Raw genomic sequence first — 15,955 nt, 5'->3', positions numbered from 1 at the left:
CTCGAGTGCACATTGAACATTCTCCAGAATAGATTACATATAGGGTCACAAATCAGGTCTCAACTGGTACCAAAAGATTGGCTCATTCCCTGCATATTTTCAGACTTCGAAACTGCTTTGAAACTGGAATTCAATCACAAGAGGAAATTTGGAAAGAACTCAAATACATGGGGACTAAAAAGCATCATACTAAAGAATGAATGGGTCAACCCAAGAAATTAAAGAAGAATAAAATTAATGGAAACAAATGAAAATGAAAACACAACTGTTCGAAACCATGGAACAGAATGCAGCAGAGGTGCTCAGGAGGGAAGTGTATAACAATACAAGCTTTTCCCAAGAAACAAGAAAGGTCGCAAATATGCAACCTACCCTATACCTGAAAGAGCTGGAGAAAGAACAGCAAATAAAGCCTAAGCCTAGCAGGAGAAGAGAAATAATAAACATTAGAGCAGAAATCAATGAAGTAGAAACCAAAAGAACAGTAGAACACAGCAACGAAACTAAGAGCTGGTTCTTTGAAAGAATTAAATTGATAAAACTCGTGGCCAGACTTATCAAAAAGAAAAGAGAAAGGACCCAAATAAATATAATCATGATGAAAGAGGAGTGATCACAACCAACACCGAAGAAATACAATTTTAAGAACATATGAGCAACTATATGCCAGCAGATTAGCAATCTGGAAGGAATGGAGGCATTCCTAGAGATGTATAAACTGCCAAAATTGAAACAGGAAGAAATAGAAAACCTGAATAGACCCATAACCAAGAAGAAAATTGAAGCAGTCATCAAAAATTTCCCAAGAAACAAGAAGAGTCTAGGACCAAATGGCTTCCCAGAGGAATTCTACCAAACATTTAAAGAAGAATTAATATATATTCTTCTGAAGGTGTTCCCAAAAACAGAAATGGAAGTAAAACTTCTAGACTTTTTCTATGAGGCCAGCATTACCTTGATCCCTAAACCAGAAAAGACCCCACCAAAAAGGAGAATTACAGACCTATATCCCTGATGAACATAGATGCCAAAATTCTCACCAAAATAGGATCCAACAGTCATTAAAAGGATTATTCATCACAACCAAGTGGGTTTTATTCCTGGGAAGCAAGAGTGGTTCAGCATCTGCAAATCAGTGTGGTTACACCACATTAAAGAAAGGACAAGAACCATATGATCCTCTCAAGAGATGCAGGAGAAGCATTTGACAAAATACAGCATACTTTCTTGATTAGAACTCTCCAGTGTAGGGATACAGGGAACATTCCTCAATATCATAAAAGCAATCTTCGAAAAGCCCCCAGGAAATAACATTCTCAGTGGGGAAAAACTAAGAACTTTTCCCCTAAGGTCAGGAACATGGCAGGCATGTCCACTGTCACCACTGCTGTTCAACATAGTACTGGAAGTCCTAGCCTCAGCAGTCAGACAACAAAAAGAAAGAAAAAGGCATCCAAATTGGCAAAGAAGTCAAACTCTCACTTTTTGCAGATGACATGATACTCTATATGGAAAACCCAAGACTCCAACCCAAAATTGCTAGAACACATACAGGAATTCAGCAACATGGCAGGATATAAAATCAGTGCACAGAAATCAGTGGCATTTCTATACACTAACAATGAGACTGAAGAAAGGATTAAGGAGTCAATCCCATTTACAGTTGTACCCAGACCATAAGATACCTAAGAGTAAACTTAACCAAAGAGGCAGAGGATCTATACTCAGAAAACTATAGAACACTCAAGAAAGAAATTGAGGAAAACATGAAGAAATGGAAAAATGTTCCATGCTCATGGATTGGAAGAACAAACATTGTTAAAATGTCTATACTACCTAGAGCAATCTATATATTCAGTACAATCCCTATCAAAATACCATCAACTTATTTCACAGAGCTGGAAAAATAATCCTAAAATTTGTATAGAATTAGAAAAGACCCCCGAATAGCCAAAGAAATGTTGAAAAAGAAAACCAGAGCCGGGGGCATCATAATGCCTGACTTCAAGCTGTATTACATGTGATCCTTGAGACAATATGGTACTGGCACAAACACAGACACATAGATCAATGGAATAGAAGAGAGAACCCAGAAATGGGCCCTCAACTCTATGGTCAGTTCATCTTCAACGAAGCAGGGAAGACTATCCAATGGGGAAAAAAAGGACAGTCTCCTCAACAAATGGTATTGGGAAAACTGGACCATTTTTTCACACCATGCACAAAAATAGACTCAAAATGGATGAAAGACCTAAATGTGAGAAAGGAATCCACCAAAATCCTAGAGGAAAATTCAGGAAACATCCTTTGTGATCTTGGCCACAGCAACTTCTTACTAGGCACGTCTCCAAAGGCAAGGGAAATGAAAGCAAAAATGAACTATTGGGACTCCATCAGGATAAAAAACTTATGTACAGCAAAGGAAACAGTTGACACAATGAAAAGACAACCTACAGAATGGGACAAGATTTGCAAATGACGTATCAGATAAAGGGCTAGTATCTAAAATCTAAAGAACTTCTCAAAGTCAACACCCTGTGAACAAATCATCCAATCAAGAAATGGGCAGAAGACATGAATGGATATCTCTCTAACGAACGTAAAAATGGCCTACAGGCACATAGTGCTCCACATTACTTGGCATCAGGGAAATACAAATCAAAACCACAGTGAGATACCACCTTATACCAGTGAGAATGGGGAAAATTAACAGGGCAGGAAACCACAAATGTTGGAGAGGATGTGGAGAAAGGGAAACCCTCTTACACTGTTGGTGGGAATGTGAACTGGTGCAGCCACTCTGGAAGACAGTATGGAAGTTCCTTAAAAAGTTGAAAATAGAGCTACTGTGTGACCCAGCAATTACACTACTACTAGGTATTTATGCAAAGGATACAAATGTAGTGTAATGATGGGATACCTGCATCCCAGTGTTTATACCAGCAATGTCCAGTGTAGACAAACTATGGGAAGAGCCAGAATGTCCCTGAACAGATGAATGGATAGAGGATACACACACACACACGCACACACACATACACACACACACACACACTGGAATACTACTCAGCCCATTAAAAAAATGAAATCTTACCATTTGCAACAACATGGATGGAACTAGAGGATATTATGCTAAGCGAAATAACGTCAATCAGAGAAACTTATGATCTCATATGTGAAATTTAAGAAACTAAACAGGATCATAGGGAAAGATAGGAAAAATCAAGACAAAATCAGAGGGAGACAAACTGTAAGAGACTCTTAATCATAGGAAACAAACTGAGGGCTACTGGATGGGAAGTGGGTAGGGGATGGGGTAACTGGGTGATGGGATGAGCACTGGGTGTTGTATGAGACTGATAAACCACTGACCTCTGACCAATAATACATTGTATGTTAATTAATTGAGTTTAAATTTTAAAAGAGCTACATTACTTGATGCTTTCCTTAAGCGATTTCACAGTGGTTTTCATAATACCCCTTAAACCATGCTTTGGTGTTTATTTGAACTGAAAAGTGAAATCGGACCTTTTGTGAGGCAGGAGCAGTGTCCTGATGGTCCAGACTGCTGCTGCCAGCGCTGCGTGCACAGATGTGCACAGATCCCCGCGAGCTGCACCGGAGTGCTGTCATTGTGATGAAATTACATCTAAAGCACAGGAGTATTTTATTTAAAATGTTTCTTAATTGGCAGAAGTTGTGCTGACCAAGTCTGAGGCTAGCAACGAGAAGTACTTAGAGAGAAGTACTTAGACGCAGCCGCCTGAGCCTCCTGGAAAAAGTCACAGTTCTCAGTGCTTTTATAGTACAATGTTGCTTTTGATATTTCATCATTATCAGAGTTTCTAATAGGTTTTGTTATTTTGGTTGCGTTTGCATCTCTAATAATTGCAGTGGTAACTGGGTTTTTCAGATGAAGATTTCAGCTTTAGAAAGTATAAGTAAGTCTTCAAACGAACTCTATGTGCGTGTGTGCATGTGATGCGCGCTCGGGTGGTGCAGGACCTCAGAGCCTAACGGCACGTTCCGGAAGTTGAGAGGAGTAACACGTGGTTCAGGGAGAATAGGAAGTGATGTAGAGTTTCTCGCTGTTAGAGAAGAGCAAGCGGATCCCGGGCCCCAGCACCGCACCTTGCTGGCTCACCCAGGTGCCAGTGCTGGTCTGCGGTTGGGCCGCCCACAGGGCAGTTAGGAGCACGGAGGAGGCCAGAGCTGTGCTCACAAGGGGACTGGATTCCCTGAGGCCCAGGCGCTGACGGATGGAAGGGGAAGCAGGTGCTCAGCTGTGCTGGGTCTGCGTTTCCCTGCAGTGAAGGGGGCGCCACACATGCTCCCTGAGAACCGAGACTTGCCACCAAGGTGAAGAATCCCTCAGCATCCAGGAAGGAAATAACAGGCCCCCACGCCAAGAGCTGTGTCTGTCAAGTGCAAGGCTTAGGGAGAGTGATCCCAGAGTTTCCTGGCAGCCAGGTTGTCCCGTGGGTGCGGAGGCCGCAGACAGCCCTGGGTGGGAGCAGTCCCGAGCTTGTGGGAAACCCTGCTGGGGCAATGGGCAGGAGCAGGCGGGCATCAGCGTGGGGCGCCCCCGTAGCACATGGCGCAGCTGCAGAGCTCGGACCTGTAGGCCGGTGCTGGCCCTGAGACTACAGGAGAACTTGCCGTAATGGAGGCGGTGCATCCTGTGTGCCAGAGTCGACCGTTCCTGTTTAAAATGGAAACTTGAAAAAATAAATAAATAAAAAAAGAATAATAAAATGGAAACTTGGAGTACAGAGACCTACACAAAGAACACAGCCTCTCATGTTTTTCCTCTTTTCCCTGTTAATGTCCTGAAAAATCATGAGAAATTTTCACGAAGATGTGTTTTCTGGAAGTTCAGGACATTCTTCAGTTTCACCTGTTCCTTTTCATTTTATTAAATCCAACAAAAACTAAATGCTTTTATTATTATCAGCCTGTGTGAGGGTCACTGTAAAACTGTATGAAGTCATTCGTGTTCGCCTGTCCTGGGCTGCCTGCACACAGCCGTCACCGCACCTGAAACTCCGTGGCACTTACTAGGACCCAGGCACTGTTCTGAACTTGTATCACATATTTCCTTAATCCTCCCAGAACTTTGAGGTAAGGAGTGTTGTTCCCATTTCACAAGGAGGCCAGAGCTTAGGCTGTTGTCCCAGGTCAGACTGTGGAGTCAGTGGCCACTGGTCTGGGCTTTCCTGCTGCTCACAAACCATGCGCTGACCGTTTCTGGGTGCTCGGATTGTTCCTTTCTTCTTTGTACTTAATTATTTTGAAAAGCATGTTCTTATTCATTCAATGAAGTGATGACTCTTGAAAGGGACCTTGGGCAGAAAACGCCTGAAGGATTTGGCAGCTTATTGAGCACCTGCGGCTCTGCGGCTCTGTGTGGTAGTTGCACGCCATGGTCTGGGGGAGCTCTTGTTCTTGGGGTTGCAGGGTAAGGAGGGGCCTCTGCCCCCGTGGAATGAACACCGCGGGTCTGATTGCCGAGTGTCCAGAAGACATGGGTGTGAGTTTGCTACGTTTTCTAATCAAAATCTTGGTTTTTTTCACCATGACTCTCTATGAGCTGGTTTGGAGTATGCAGGGCTGTGCACAGTGATGACGGGGAGGCTGTGCCCCCAGAGTGTGGCCTTGGCTAGGGCAGGGCTTGAGCAGCCACCCACACTGCATGTGTTGGTTTGTTTCATTGTAGGAGCCTCAGGTCCCGCTCAGAGGAAAATGAAAGGTGGCATGGCCAGTCCTGCTCACTGCCACACAAGCCCAACTGGTTGGTTGTACGGGAACTTAGTGGTGCCCAGTGGAGGTGTGCCAGGACCAGCTCCAGCAGCCGGTGTGCAGTGCGTTCAGGTCCAGTTGCTGCAGGTAAGAGCCAGTGAGCCCAAGGGGTGCCAGTCGCCGGGAAGCTGCCAAGCTGCCGGCCGGGTGGGACTGGGGGAAGCCTGTCTTCGGGTCGGTTTCCTGAGTTTCTACCCCTCTGGAGCTCCTCCCTCTCAGGAGCTGCCCCCACCCTGCTTCAAAGCATCCCTAGTCCTGGGTGATGACTGTCACCCCAGCTCCCTCCCTCCCATCCTGTCCCGCGGTGTTTGAGCTCTCATGGTCACCAGAACGGACGCCTCACTGTCCCCACACCTCCCGTGTCTGCGGCCCGTGAAGTCTGTGTGCCACACCTCTCCGCTGGGGCTGTGAAGTGGAGGTGCAGCCCTGCTCCGGCCTCAGGCCTCCTCGTAGCTGCCCTCTGGGGAGGGCTCGCAGTGCAGCCGAGGATGGAGCCTTTATGTGTTCAAGATACCAGCTTTCCCCCGCTCCCCGCCTGTCTTCCCTACAAAATGAGCCCCTCACAGGCAGGCCAGCCACCTCTTGGACTGTGCCGGGGGCCCCACGGGCACCTGCAGCTGACAGCCACTCACTCCCTGAACACCCACTGGACACAATGGGTACACCTTGGTTTCCAGTCTCATTTTGGAGGAACTGGAAGAGGAACAATAAATTGGGGCTGTTTAGGGGAGAGAAGAGCCCTGCCCTGATCACGTGCCACCTCTTCCCTGAGCAGTGCCTGTGTTCTCTGCACCCTGGGGCAGCTAGAGGAGGCACAGAGGTATCTGAGACTTCTGAGGGCTGAGCTGGCTCCGAATGGGGAGAAGGCCAGATCCATGGGGTCTCTAGTTCTGGGAGAGGCTTGTCGAGGAGATAGGACTGTGCCGCTTGTGAAGAGTCTAAGAGGGGCGGGGAGGGCTTGGGAGACGGGGCCAGGGAACAGCCTTGCTCTTACAGAAAACAAGAAGCTAACGTGGTGGCAGTGGGACCTAGGAAGCTTAGGCTTAGGGTGAGCAGGAAAACAGGTCTCTTCTTGCCTGCTGTGGGGCCAGGGCATTAGAGCAGTAGACCGGTCAGGGCTCTCCCCAGATGGGGGCTGTGGGGCGGGGGGAGAACCAGCAGAGCCCTTCTGAACGTGGTCACGGCTGGCAGGTGAGACCTGGGGAAGGCAAGACTGGAGGCTCTGACTCTGCGACTTCAAGGAAGCTGGTGCCATTGCAGCAAAGGCACTCATTGGAAAGGGAGAAGCGCTGTTTGAGACACCCAGTTGAAGATGTGAGCCTTGAGGCAGAGAAATCTCACTTTTAATCCTCTACCTTTCCCTTTCCAGCCAGTATTGTCTGGGGCAAGTTACCTAAGTTCTCTGAGCCTCAGTTTTATTGTCTGTGAAGTACGAGTGGTCATGCTCAGCACAGGAGGTTCGTGAGGCTGGGAGAAGGTTGGGCGATGCTGATGGTGGCAGTGGCACCAGCTTGAGTGGCTGGGCGGTGGGCCACCATGGGCTGGGCCTGCACGTGAACACTGAAATGTTAGATGGTGTACCTTTTCCTGCTTGCCTGATTAGGGGCCTAGGAGCCTCCCCTCTCGGGAGACCAGCTTGACTATGGATCGGGGCAGAGATGGGCCTTCTCTTGCAGTGTGGGGCAGCCGCTGGTGAGCCGGGGGGCGTGCAGGGAGGGCAATGGGAATCTCTGCCAGTGTTCAGGAACAGCCCACAGGAGGGAAATCAGGGCCTAGGCTGGCGGGAGGTTCTGGGCATCGGGGAGTTCCAGAGAAAGGCCTGGGAGTGCGGAGTAGCCACATGGCAGGAGGGATGGGCTGCAGGCTGGAAACAGGGGAGAGACTGAGCACCAGGAGGAGGGGCAAGCAGCCCCCAGCCCCCTATTTCAGTTATTGGGTCCTCAGGCCTCAGCTGGCGCCTGCTGTGGCCTCTCCTGGGATCCGGTGGATATGTATCTGAGCAACGGGAATCCTCAGGCCAAGGTGAGGAATGGTGCTGTGCTTGGTAAATGAGACATGCCATTGCCTCCCTAGGATGACCCCTCCAGTGAAGCAGCCTCGCCGTTGGTCCTCAGCCCACAGCCTTCTGCCTTCCACCCCCTGTATGCTGTGGATTTGCCCATCTACGTCCTCCAGGTTTGGACGCCTTACAACTCTTTGGGTTTGTTAACAACTCTTTGGGTTTGTTAGTAAGATTGTCATGAAGCGTCTGGCTTTCTGAGACTTGTCACTGAGGTAGGGCTCTAGTGGAAACTCACTGGGTTGGTTGCCAGGATGTCTTGCTGGTTTCTAGAAGACGTAGGTAAGTGACCAAGAAATGAAAGACTGAGAATAAAGCCTCAATAAAACTGAGGCTCAGGTTTGCTCACCATTGTAGCCCCTACTTGTAAATAAGGTCAAGTTTAATATATTCTTTAAATATTTCATATTTAGAAATTCTAGTCAAGTTTCTCCTAGGAGAAAGGCTGTCCAGTTTGGGGTTTTTTTTTTTAAAAAAGGGATTTATTTATTTGAGGGGACGGGGCAGAGGAAAAGGCAGAGAAACCCAAGAAGGCTCTGTTCTGAGCTTGGAGCCTGACATGGGGCTCAGTCTCACGACCCTGAGCCCAAACCAAGAGTTGGATGCTTAACCGACTGGCCAGCCAGGTGCTCCCAGATCAGCCACAGTTTAACCTATGGGAAAACAGACCCAGGAAGGTTTGCTTAAGTAAGTGGATGAACCAAGTGTAGGCGGCAGTGGGTAATGTAGATTTGGCAATAAATAAATAAGATATAAATAAAATAAAATAAATAAGTATAAAATAAATAAATAAAATAGATAAGATAAAATAAAATAAATAAAATAAAATAAGTAGCTTATCAAATTTCTAATAATTCAGCCTTAGATTACTTATTTCTAAAATCCATACATGTGGTAATTTTTTCTTGTATTCAAATTGGGCTATTCAGCATTTTTCTTTTTTTTTTTTAATTTATTTTTTATTGGTGTTCAATTTGCCAACATAACACCCAGTGCTCAGCCCATCAAGTGCCCCCCTCAGTGCCCATCACCCAGTCACCCCATCCCCCCACCCTCCTCCCTTTCTACCACCCCTTGTTTGTTTCCCAGAGTTAGGAGTCTCTCATGTTCTGTCTCCCTTTCGGATATTTCCCATTCATTTTTTCTCCTTTCCCCTTTGTTCCCTTTCACTATTTTTATATTCCCCAAATGAATGAGACCATATAATGTTTGTCCTTCTCCGATTGATTTATTTTACTCAGCATAATATCCTCCAGTTCCATCCACGTTGAAGCAAATGGTATTTGTCATTTCTAATGGCTGAGGAATATTCCATTGTATACATAAACCACATCTTCTTTATCCATCATCTTTTGATGAACACCGAGGCTCCTTCCACAGTTTGGCTATTGTGGACATTGCTGCTAGAAACATCGGGGTGCAGGTGTCCTGGCGTTTCACTGCATCTGTATCTTTGGGGTAAATCCCCAGCAGTTATTCAGCATTTTCTTTAACGTCTAAAACAGATATTGAGTGAAGTGCTGGTACACAGAGGGGGCTGGTGGGGCTCCCAGACCGCTGGAGTGTGGTCCCTTCAAATGCAGTTGGGGAATGTGTATTCAGAAGACCTCACATGTGTTGACTCCATTCTGTGTGGTATTCCCACTCATGAGATCATTCTTAAATCTGGTAGTGTACTAATAATTGGCCGAAAGATATTTACCCTTGCCTTGGATCTAATGCAGTGGGAGAGTTGTAGCAGGAGGAGGGGGTGGGTAGGTGGGTGGTGGTGCAGCCGCTATTGCTGCCCACGGGCAGCTAGGAGCTGGGAGAGGTGCCATAAAGGCTCATAAAGTAACCTGGGACAGTCACGTTGCCCAGAACACCTGCAACATAGTAGTATTAAGTTCACTTTGTCTTCTTTAGTGCCTGTTTACACTAAAATTTCTTTCTTCAAGAAATATGTGCTAAAATGAGGGGAAAGCAAGTTCTTTTTGATAAAGTAAGGGGTGCCTTACTGGCTGGCTTTGCAGGTTATGCTGCTGGTTGTGTGGGGTTGCCGGGCCACCTTCTGCAGGTGGCTGTGCGCCGCCCCAGCCCCTACTCTGCCCCTCACTACTCTGCTTGGTTTTTCAGGAGGTGCTTCCTGCAGCTGGAGGGGCTGCCAGGCCCGAGGATGTGCAGTGTGCAGGGAGCACCATCAATCTGCGAGACCTGCAGTGACGGCAGCCCTCTGCCCCGGGGGTGACACCTCTGGTCTATGTCCCATGAGACTCCATTACGTGGTCGTGCAGTCCCCATAGGGTTCCTGCTCAGAAGGCTAGCCGAGCTCCTTGGAAACCTATGGGCACATTTCTCAAAAATGTTTTTCTTATGTTTTATCAGGAACCATTTGGGGGCTGTATTTGTTGAAATTGCCTTATACGAGCAAAGTGCTTCGCTGAGGCAAGGGACTGCCTTCAGGGCAGAGCACATGGCTTTCCCATACTCGGCCATGCAGGGATATCTCCTGTCCCATTCCATCTGCACCATGGAGCACCTGCTGCGTTAGAAAAACAGACTTACGCAGGATTGGGGTAGAGTACAGAGTCCCTAGTCAAGTACCAGGTATTTGTAGTAAAAGCCAGTGGGATCTTTCAGCTTCTTGTGTTTTAGTGTTTGGCCTGAGGGAGATCTGGAAACAGTTTTCCCTTTCTGAGAGCTGTTTCCCAGCCCCCTGGGTGGTGTTTGCAGTTGGGCTGATTCTGTCTCCCTCTAGGGCAGAAGCGGGCATGTTGTCACCATGAAGCCACCTTGGAATCCCCATGTCGGCAGAGCCCGCGGACAGCTGGCGTGTGGGGTGACGTGGGGTGCACTGAGGCCCTGTTAGCAAGGCCTCCTCACAGACCAGACTTAGACCTTATAATTCGGGGATGGATGGTAGCGTTAACACTAAATTCTTCTAAATTCTGTTTTTGGGTGTTCATGTTTAGTAATTTGTCCAGTTTCTAAAGTCGTGGCCTGATTACTGCTGACATGTAGGATGGTGACAGTGGCCTGTGTGCTTGTCATGGTGCATGTGTGCATAGACTGCATCCCCGTTGTTTCCAGAGTACAATCTGTCTTGCAAAGGAGATGATCTGATAACCTTGCACATATTTATTTGTTTGCTAGCAGGACTGGCCGCGGGTCACTCAGAAGTGCTGTTTTCCACCTTGTGCCTATCAAGGCACATGTCTTTTGAGAAGCTGTTTGGTTCTTGGACGTGGAATTGTCCAGACTCTGCCTGTTTTGTGTTTCTTCGTGTCTGGAGTTGTCAGCCTTTGACAATGACCCCAGCACTCAGGTGTGAGTCCTCCCTGTATCCTGCTCTGAGGTGCTGTCTGTTTGGGTGCTTTTCTACCCACAGGAACTCGGGCCCCATTTATAAACAGTCTTTACCCGCAGAGCCCTGTGCCATGTCACAGACTAAGGTTTTGTGTCCGCTTGGCCCCTCAGCCTCCCAGTCACCCAGCAGCCCTCTCCCTGCTTGAGAGCCAGCCTGCCTGCCAGGGTGGCCTTGGGGGCTGGTGGCCACCATTGTCCTGGTGGGAGTGGGGCCAGGCCATGGGAACACTCGCTTCGGAGTGTGTCACTAGACCTTCCCCCGGGACATCTCCCCCTATGGAGTGATTGGTGCTGACTGGCAGTTTTCTGGGCTCTGGGTTCCTTGGTGGCCAAGGGCCCAACTTCTAGTACAAACGAATAAAAGTTTTTGTATAGTCACGTACTAGTGGTGTCGCTTGGCTTACTTCACTGGAGTGTGTGTGTAGTGTTGACATGGTGTTTTGTCTTCTGTCGATAGTGTAACCCTCTCGTCCACCCAGCTTACTGCCTCCTTTTCTGGTCTTTGCACATCAGACCTCAGCGTGGGCTTGGCCCGTGTGTCTCAGACGTGCGGGCCAGGCTGAGCTCCTCCTCCCAAGCTGGGGCTTGGGCTCCAGGGATCAGAGGGCTGGGTGCGGGTGTTGGAACCAACCTGCCTCCTTAAACAGGGCATCAGACTACCACGATGGGGAGTTTATTTCACACACATGAGGAAGCGTACCGAGGGAGGCCAGGTGGGGGGCATGTGGACGCGGGGACAGCTGCTGCGGGCCAGCTGGTGGCTAGGTGAAGAACAGCAGCTGTTCCTCCTTGTTCTGGTCCATCAGCACGTGCTCGGGCTCCTCCTTTGCTTTGAGAGCAGGGGGCCGGGAGCGACACACCAGTCTCCTGCCTCTCTGCAGGGCAAGCCGACTCCGTGAGCAGGTACCCCACGGCCCCAGGCCCCACAACCCCCAGCAGGCGCCACCTAGGCCCTGAGGCGTCAGGTGCTGGTGTCCTGAGCGTGCCTGGAGGCTGGTGGGCCCAGGCGGTGGGGCCTGGGATGTCCCGGCGTCTGCAGTCTGCCCGCAGGCTCAGGGCTGGAGCTGCCCTCAAACTACTCAGGCCTGAGTACCCCCAGAGCCTGTTCCTGGGCTGCCGGCCCCGAGATGGGTGAGTGTTGCAGGGGCACACCAGGAAGCACACGGGGAAGTATCCGGCTAAACAGAGGGAACCCGCTTCCTTTGGGGGACTTGCAGGGAGACCCCACAGTGTGTGTTGTCCCCACGTGATGGCATGTGGGGTGCTGCTGTATGCAGAGAGCAGCCCCTCGGCCTCGTGTCTGCTGGGGGCCGGGGGCTGTATCCAGGCTTGGGCCTGCACTGGGGAGTGCGCCTCCTGCTTCCAGGGCCAAAAGGAAGTTCCTGGCAGGGCAGTCAGGTTGGGGACCCCCTGGGTATGGGTGATGAGCTGGAGGGGCGGGGTCTGGCCCAAGCGTTGGTGGTATGGTGGGCCCCTGAGGGGCTGAGCTGTTCCTGCCAGCTCCTGAGCCGAGGGCTGCACCAGGGTAGGGCCGTGAGGGCACCAGCCAGTACAGTGGCTGACCAGGATAGGGCAGGTAGCCCCACTGGAGGACGTGCAGGGGAGGCAGGGCCCGAGATGTGGAGGGCAGCCCTATGGGACAGGGGCTGGTGGGGGCCGGGGAGCCAGAGACCCCACTCTAGCCTGGCCTTACTCTGGGGGCCCTGCCTTGCCCCCAGCACCTCAGCAGTAGCGCCTGCAGAGGGGGTGAGCCAGGCTTGGCCGCAGGCCCCCGGCCCCTCCTAGCCCCACTGTGCCTGGTCGCAGGGCCCTTCCCCAGCAGCGACTCCCTGGGGCCACCCTGCCCACCTTCCTCTTGATCTCAGCCTGGGCCCGGGCCTGGGCCCGCTGCAGCCGCTCCTCCTGCAGCTGCTTCTGCATCATGACCTTCTCTTCCCGGAGTCTGGGTGTCCATGACAGCACGAGACGGATTGAGGACTGGAGGCACCTGGGGAGGCTCCCAGACCCCTTCCTGGCTCCTTGTGTGCAGCCCGCAGTCAGGCCATGGCCCTGCCTCTGGAGAAAAGTGCCCCCACTTCCCCCCTTTCCCTGCCAGGCCAGGTTGGCTTCTGCTCCTGTTTCTTCGGGTTCCTGGCTCCGGAGCATCAGCTCATATGCCCTGGAGGCCCACGTTCCCTGGTCCCCTCCCCTGGTCACTGGTCAGCCTGTGTGTGCATCTGGTCATCAGACCTTTGCCCAGTGCCTGCTCCCACCAGGGTACAGGACGAGGGACACCGAGGAAGAGCCCCTGTGCTTGTGGGAGAGACGAGTGGCCTTTTGCAGATGTGTTAGGGCCCTGCAGGAGTGGGTGAGCGTGGTTGAGGGCACCCCCTCACGGGCACACCCCCCCCCCCCCGCACCCCCAGTCAGAGGAGCTGGTGGGTCTGTGAGGAACTCCCTGGGCCTCCCTTGGAGGATGGCCCCATGCTGCCTGTGTCCGCCTGACACTGCCACTAAACTGGGCTTTCTCAGCTTTGGCTTGCATCTGCAGCTTTGCTCCCCTGGGCTCTGGCGATGCCAATCTGTCCCTCTCCAATCCAGCAGGGAAAATGGCCATTGCTGTCCCTTGGCCTTGGGGTGAGGCCATGCTGTCCACACCCTCACTTTGGCTCCTGGGCTCCCTGGATCCCCATCATCTCCCACTTCAGAACAGGAGCTTCCCTAACTGGGGCTAAGTTTGGTGCCCTCTCTGGAGGACCCCCTGGCCTTGCCTCAGCCTGGAGCACCAGGGTGCTGTCTCCCCTGGTTTGGGAGCTCTTTGAAGACAGGTCTGTACCTGGCCTCTGTCCTCAGTGCCAGCCTGGAGCAGGAGCAGGGGTGTAGAGGGCATCTCCCTGCTCAGGGCCCTCTCTGCCATGAGAGGCACCCCTGTAGACCACACCAGGTGGGGCGGGGCCTGGGCTCTCACCTCATGCGCCGCTCCTTCTCCTTGGCCTTCTCAGCCTGCTCAATCTTGATCTGCGGTACACGCTCCAGGTTTTCGAGGAGCTCATCCAGGTGCTGCTCGATGATGGTCAGCATCTGCACGGTGCCCAGGTTGGACTCCTGCTGGGTACCGATGCAGTGGTGGTACACGTCTAGCACTTTGCGGTTCAGACTCTCCAGCAGCTTGTCCTGCAAGGCAGGGGGGCCTGCAGAGGGGCTGCATGCACCCCTGTCCTCCCCACTCTGCAGCCTGCTGCACCCAGGGCCCTCGCCGTGACATGGCGGCGTTGCCTGAGCCCTGCCCAGCACACTCAGGAAATGTGGGAGAAACAACTTGGTTGCTTGGAGTTTTCCTGGCCAGAGCGGCCCTTGTCCCCCACTGTCAGCTGGATGCAGCAGGGTTCCAGCCGCCGCTGAGGCTTGCCCCTGTTCCTCGGCCTCCCTCCACCAGGAGTGAGTCTGTCTGGCAGAAGGTGGGAGGCCCCGGCCTGCTGGCTGTGACATCCTGTGTGCCTGGTTCTGGCACAAGGTAGGTAAAGTCAACAGTAATGTGAATTAGGAAGCTGGGACTGTGCCAATGGTGCCAGCCCGGGTGCATTGTCAGGAGGGATGTGCCACTCCCTGGAACATTCCTGGCCCTCTGAACCCTCAGCATTCTCTTTCAGGCTTGGGGACATGCCTCCTTCTTCCTGACAGGGTCACCTTCTGGACACTTGTGTTGAATGAAAGAAGGCAGGAATGGAGGGAGATGTGCTGGTCAGCTGAACAGCCCAGGGGCATAAATACACAAGAGTGGCTCTGGTTGGGGGACCAAGGACCTCTTCCAGCCAGTGTGTAAGGCCAGGTCTAAGAGCCTGGAAGGTGGCGAGGCGGGACTGCCCCAGAGGTGCTCCTGAATGGATGGGGCCCTGGGCTGTGGTCACCCGCACACCCTCCACACCCACTGCCTGCTGGCTGCTGACCGGGGGCCTACCTCCTGTGCACCCTTGTACTCGCCGAAGTGGAAGACGCGGGCTTTGAGCTCCAGCTCGGCGGCCATCTCCTCCTCCTTGTTGATGGACATCATCAGCGTGGTGACCCAGTGCTTCAACTGGCTGACCTCCCTGTCCCTGGATGGGGGAACGGCAGGGCCCTGCCCACTCAGCGCAGCTTTGGGCACTTCACCTGTCTGAGCCTGACTACCCTGCCCCTGTCCTGAGGGCTTGAGGGGTCGTGACCACCAGGCGTCTGCGTGCCCAGGGCCAGAGATGCTGCTGACATACGGAGCTAAAGTTTAAGATCTTTAACAATCAACACTACAAAAAAGTAAGTAACAGCTTTATTAAGGTCTAATTCACATACCTATAAAATTCTCTTAAAATGTACAATTCAGGGGGGCCTGGGAGGCTCAGTCTGTTAAGCACTGGACTCTTGATTTCAGCTCAGGTCATGATCTCAGGGTTGTGAGATTGAGCCCCATGTTGGGCTCCACACGCAGCAAGGGGTCTGCTTGTAGATTCTCTCCCTCTGCCTCTCCCCTCCCCCTGCTCATGCACTCTTCTAAAATAAATTCTTTTTAAAAATGTACAATTCAATAGTGGTCAGGATATTTATACAATTGCACAAACATTGCCATCATCTCATTTTAGAATATTTTCCTCACCCAGAGGAACCCAGTCCCCATGAGTAGTGTGGCCTTTGTGTCTGGCTCCTTCATTCAGCTGAATGTGTTCAGGGTCCATCCATGCTATGACATGTGTCAGAACCATTCTTTTTTAGGACTGTGTGACAGTCCCCTGTGTGGATGGA

The 15,955-nt window shown here is 51.2% G+C and overlaps 2 protein-coding genes across 5 annotated transcripts in view; one reads left to right on the top strand and one right to left on the bottom strand.

The window, feature by feature from the left end:
* ZXDC (ZXD family zinc finger C) overlaps nucleotides 1–11,585 on the top strand; it is a 44,750-nt gene extending 33,165 nt beyond the window's left edge. The window contains exons 8-10 of the mRNA XM_038565436.1: nucleotides 5,717–5,886; nucleotides 7,873–7,974; nucleotides 9,974–11,585. Of these exons, the coding sequence (XP_038421364.1) occupies nucleotides 5,717–5,886; nucleotides 7,873–7,974; nucleotides 9,974–10,060 (359 nt within the window). The 3' untranslated portion in view covers nucleotides 10,061–11,585. The remainder of the gene's footprint in view (nucleotides 1–5,716; nucleotides 5,887–7,872; nucleotides 7,975–9,973) is intronic.
* A 269-nt stretch (nucleotides 11,586–11,854) lies between these two features.
* The window catches only part of CFAP100 (cilia and flagella associated protein 100), a 54,037-nt gene continuing 49,936 nt past the window's right edge, over nucleotides 11,855–15,955 (bottom strand). Inside the window, exons 14-17 of one of the 4 annotated variants that reach the window (XM_038565438.1) lie at nucleotides 15,141–15,276; nucleotides 14,151–14,356; nucleotides 13,052–13,145; nucleotides 11,855–12,078 (exon numbers count right to left, since the gene is read on the bottom strand). In XM_038565438.1, coding sequence (XP_038421366.1) covers nucleotides 11,965–12,078; nucleotides 13,052–13,145; nucleotides 14,151–14,356; nucleotides 15,141–15,276 — 550 coding nt within the window. In that variant the 3' untranslated portion in view covers nucleotides 11,855–11,964. Of the gene's footprint in view, nucleotides 12,079–13,051; nucleotides 13,222–14,150; nucleotides 14,357–15,140; nucleotides 15,277–15,955 lie in introns of all 4 variants that reach the window. The other 3 variants (XM_038565439.1, XM_038565440.1, XM_038565437.1) reach the window with 3 other exon arrangements.

Source organism: Canis lupus, chromosome 20 (assembly GCF_011100685.1).
Source record: "Canis lupus familiaris isolate Mischka breed German Shepherd chromosome 20, alternate assembly UU_Cfam_GSD_1.0, whole genome shotgun sequence".
Taxonomy (NCBI): domain Eukaryota; kingdom Metazoa; phylum Chordata; class Mammalia; order Carnivora; family Canidae; genus Canis; species Canis lupus.
This window is presented reverse-complemented; position numbering and strand designations above follow the sequence as displayed.